General features: G+C 40.6%; 1 protein-coding gene across 1 annotated transcript; it reads right to left on the reverse strand.

The window, feature by feature from the left end:
- Window positions 1–581: 581 nt before the first annotated feature.
- Window positions 582–1196, reverse strand: LOC134692614 (uncharacterized). Its single transcript, XM_063553075.1, has one exon. It carries the CDS (start codon window positions 1194–1196, stop codon window positions 582–584), a length of 615 nt encoding a protein of 204 aa, XP_063409145.1.
- Between the last annotated feature and the right edge of the window lie 32 nt (window positions 1197–1228).

The following is a 1228-nucleotide window of genomic DNA, read 5'->3' on the forward strand; positions in this document are numbered from 1 at the left end:
AAGGTCTAGATAGATCAGCAAAACCCTTAACAAATTTCCGATAATAGGAACAAAGTCCTAAGAAGCTCTTTATTACCTTTGCATTCCGTGGAACTGGCCATTTTTGAACTGCTTCTATTTTCTCAGGATCGCTTTGAACTCCTTGCTCTGAGACTACATGCCCAAGAAATTTGACGCTTTTCTGAAACAAAATGCATTTTGATGGTTTTAATTTTAAGTTGGCTTCCCTCATTCTTTGAAATACGTGCTCTAGCCTAAGTAGTTCTTCTTCAAACTTTGCCCCTGGAACGATTATGTCATCCATGTACAAGAGACATTCCTCCCACTGAAGTCCTCTAAGTACATCCTCCATTAATCTTTCGAAAACTGCTGGGCTAGGGGCTAAGCCAAATGGGGTGACTGTAAAATGAAAGAGTCCTTGACTGGTCGAAAATGCGGTCTTTTCTCATCTGGATAGAGCTCCACCTGATAAAAACCTTGATTTAAGTCTAGACATCCGAACCATTTGGCTCCTGCTAACGAATCTAAGCAGTCGTCCACACGAGGCAGGGGATAGGCGTCCTTGTTAATGATCACTTCATTTAAAGCTCACAAACTCTTGTACTTCCTTCCTTCTTGGCTATAAGTACGGTCCTAAAACTCCAAGGGCTGTTTGATGATTCAATGACTCCTCGGTCCAACATTTTGACTATTTCCTTTTTTTCTATTTCCCTTTTCCCCAATGGTAGCCTCCTAGGTGCTTGTCTTATCAGATGTCCAGTTCCGGTATTTATCCTGTGTTGCACTTTATTAGTCCTCCCTATATCATCCGCTGATTTTGCAAAAACGTCTGAGTATGCCTGAAGAAGTTCCTTCAGGTATTGCTTTTCTTTTTCCCGTAAATGTACAATACTTCTGTTAAATTGGTCCTCAATATGTGATGGTAGCTTGTCTGAACTGGTCCCTTCTGTTCCAATGTAATTGCATACTCCTACCGCTGGCATTTCGTAGTATGACTCACATACACCTATCTGCTCCTTAGCATGTACAGTAATTGGTTCTTCCCGAAAGTTAATTAATTGTACTCTAATGTCTTCCTGGTGTGGATCTAAAATTCCTCTAGTGATGTTATGTTCTGTATCCTTTTTCTGAGTTTTATCAACGTATCCCAGTGGTCCTAAGTGTTCTGCATTTTCTATTATTACTGGAATGAGCATTTTAGACTTTCCCGGCAAAGTGACTGTCTCAT

The sequence above is a fragment of the Mytilus trossulus genome, chromosome 12, assembly GCF_036588685.1.
Source record: "Mytilus trossulus isolate FHL-02 chromosome 12, PNRI_Mtr1.1.1.hap1, whole genome shotgun sequence".
Classification (NCBI taxonomy): Eukaryota; Metazoa; Mollusca; class Bivalvia; order Mytilida; family Mytilidae; genus Mytilus; species Mytilus trossulus.

Bases quoted from the DNA above. Each gene is read 5' to 3' on its own strand.
- LOC134692614 (XM_063553075.1), bottom strand. From the start codon at position 1,196: ATGCTCATTCCAGTAATAATAGAAAATGCAGAACACTTAGGACCACTG.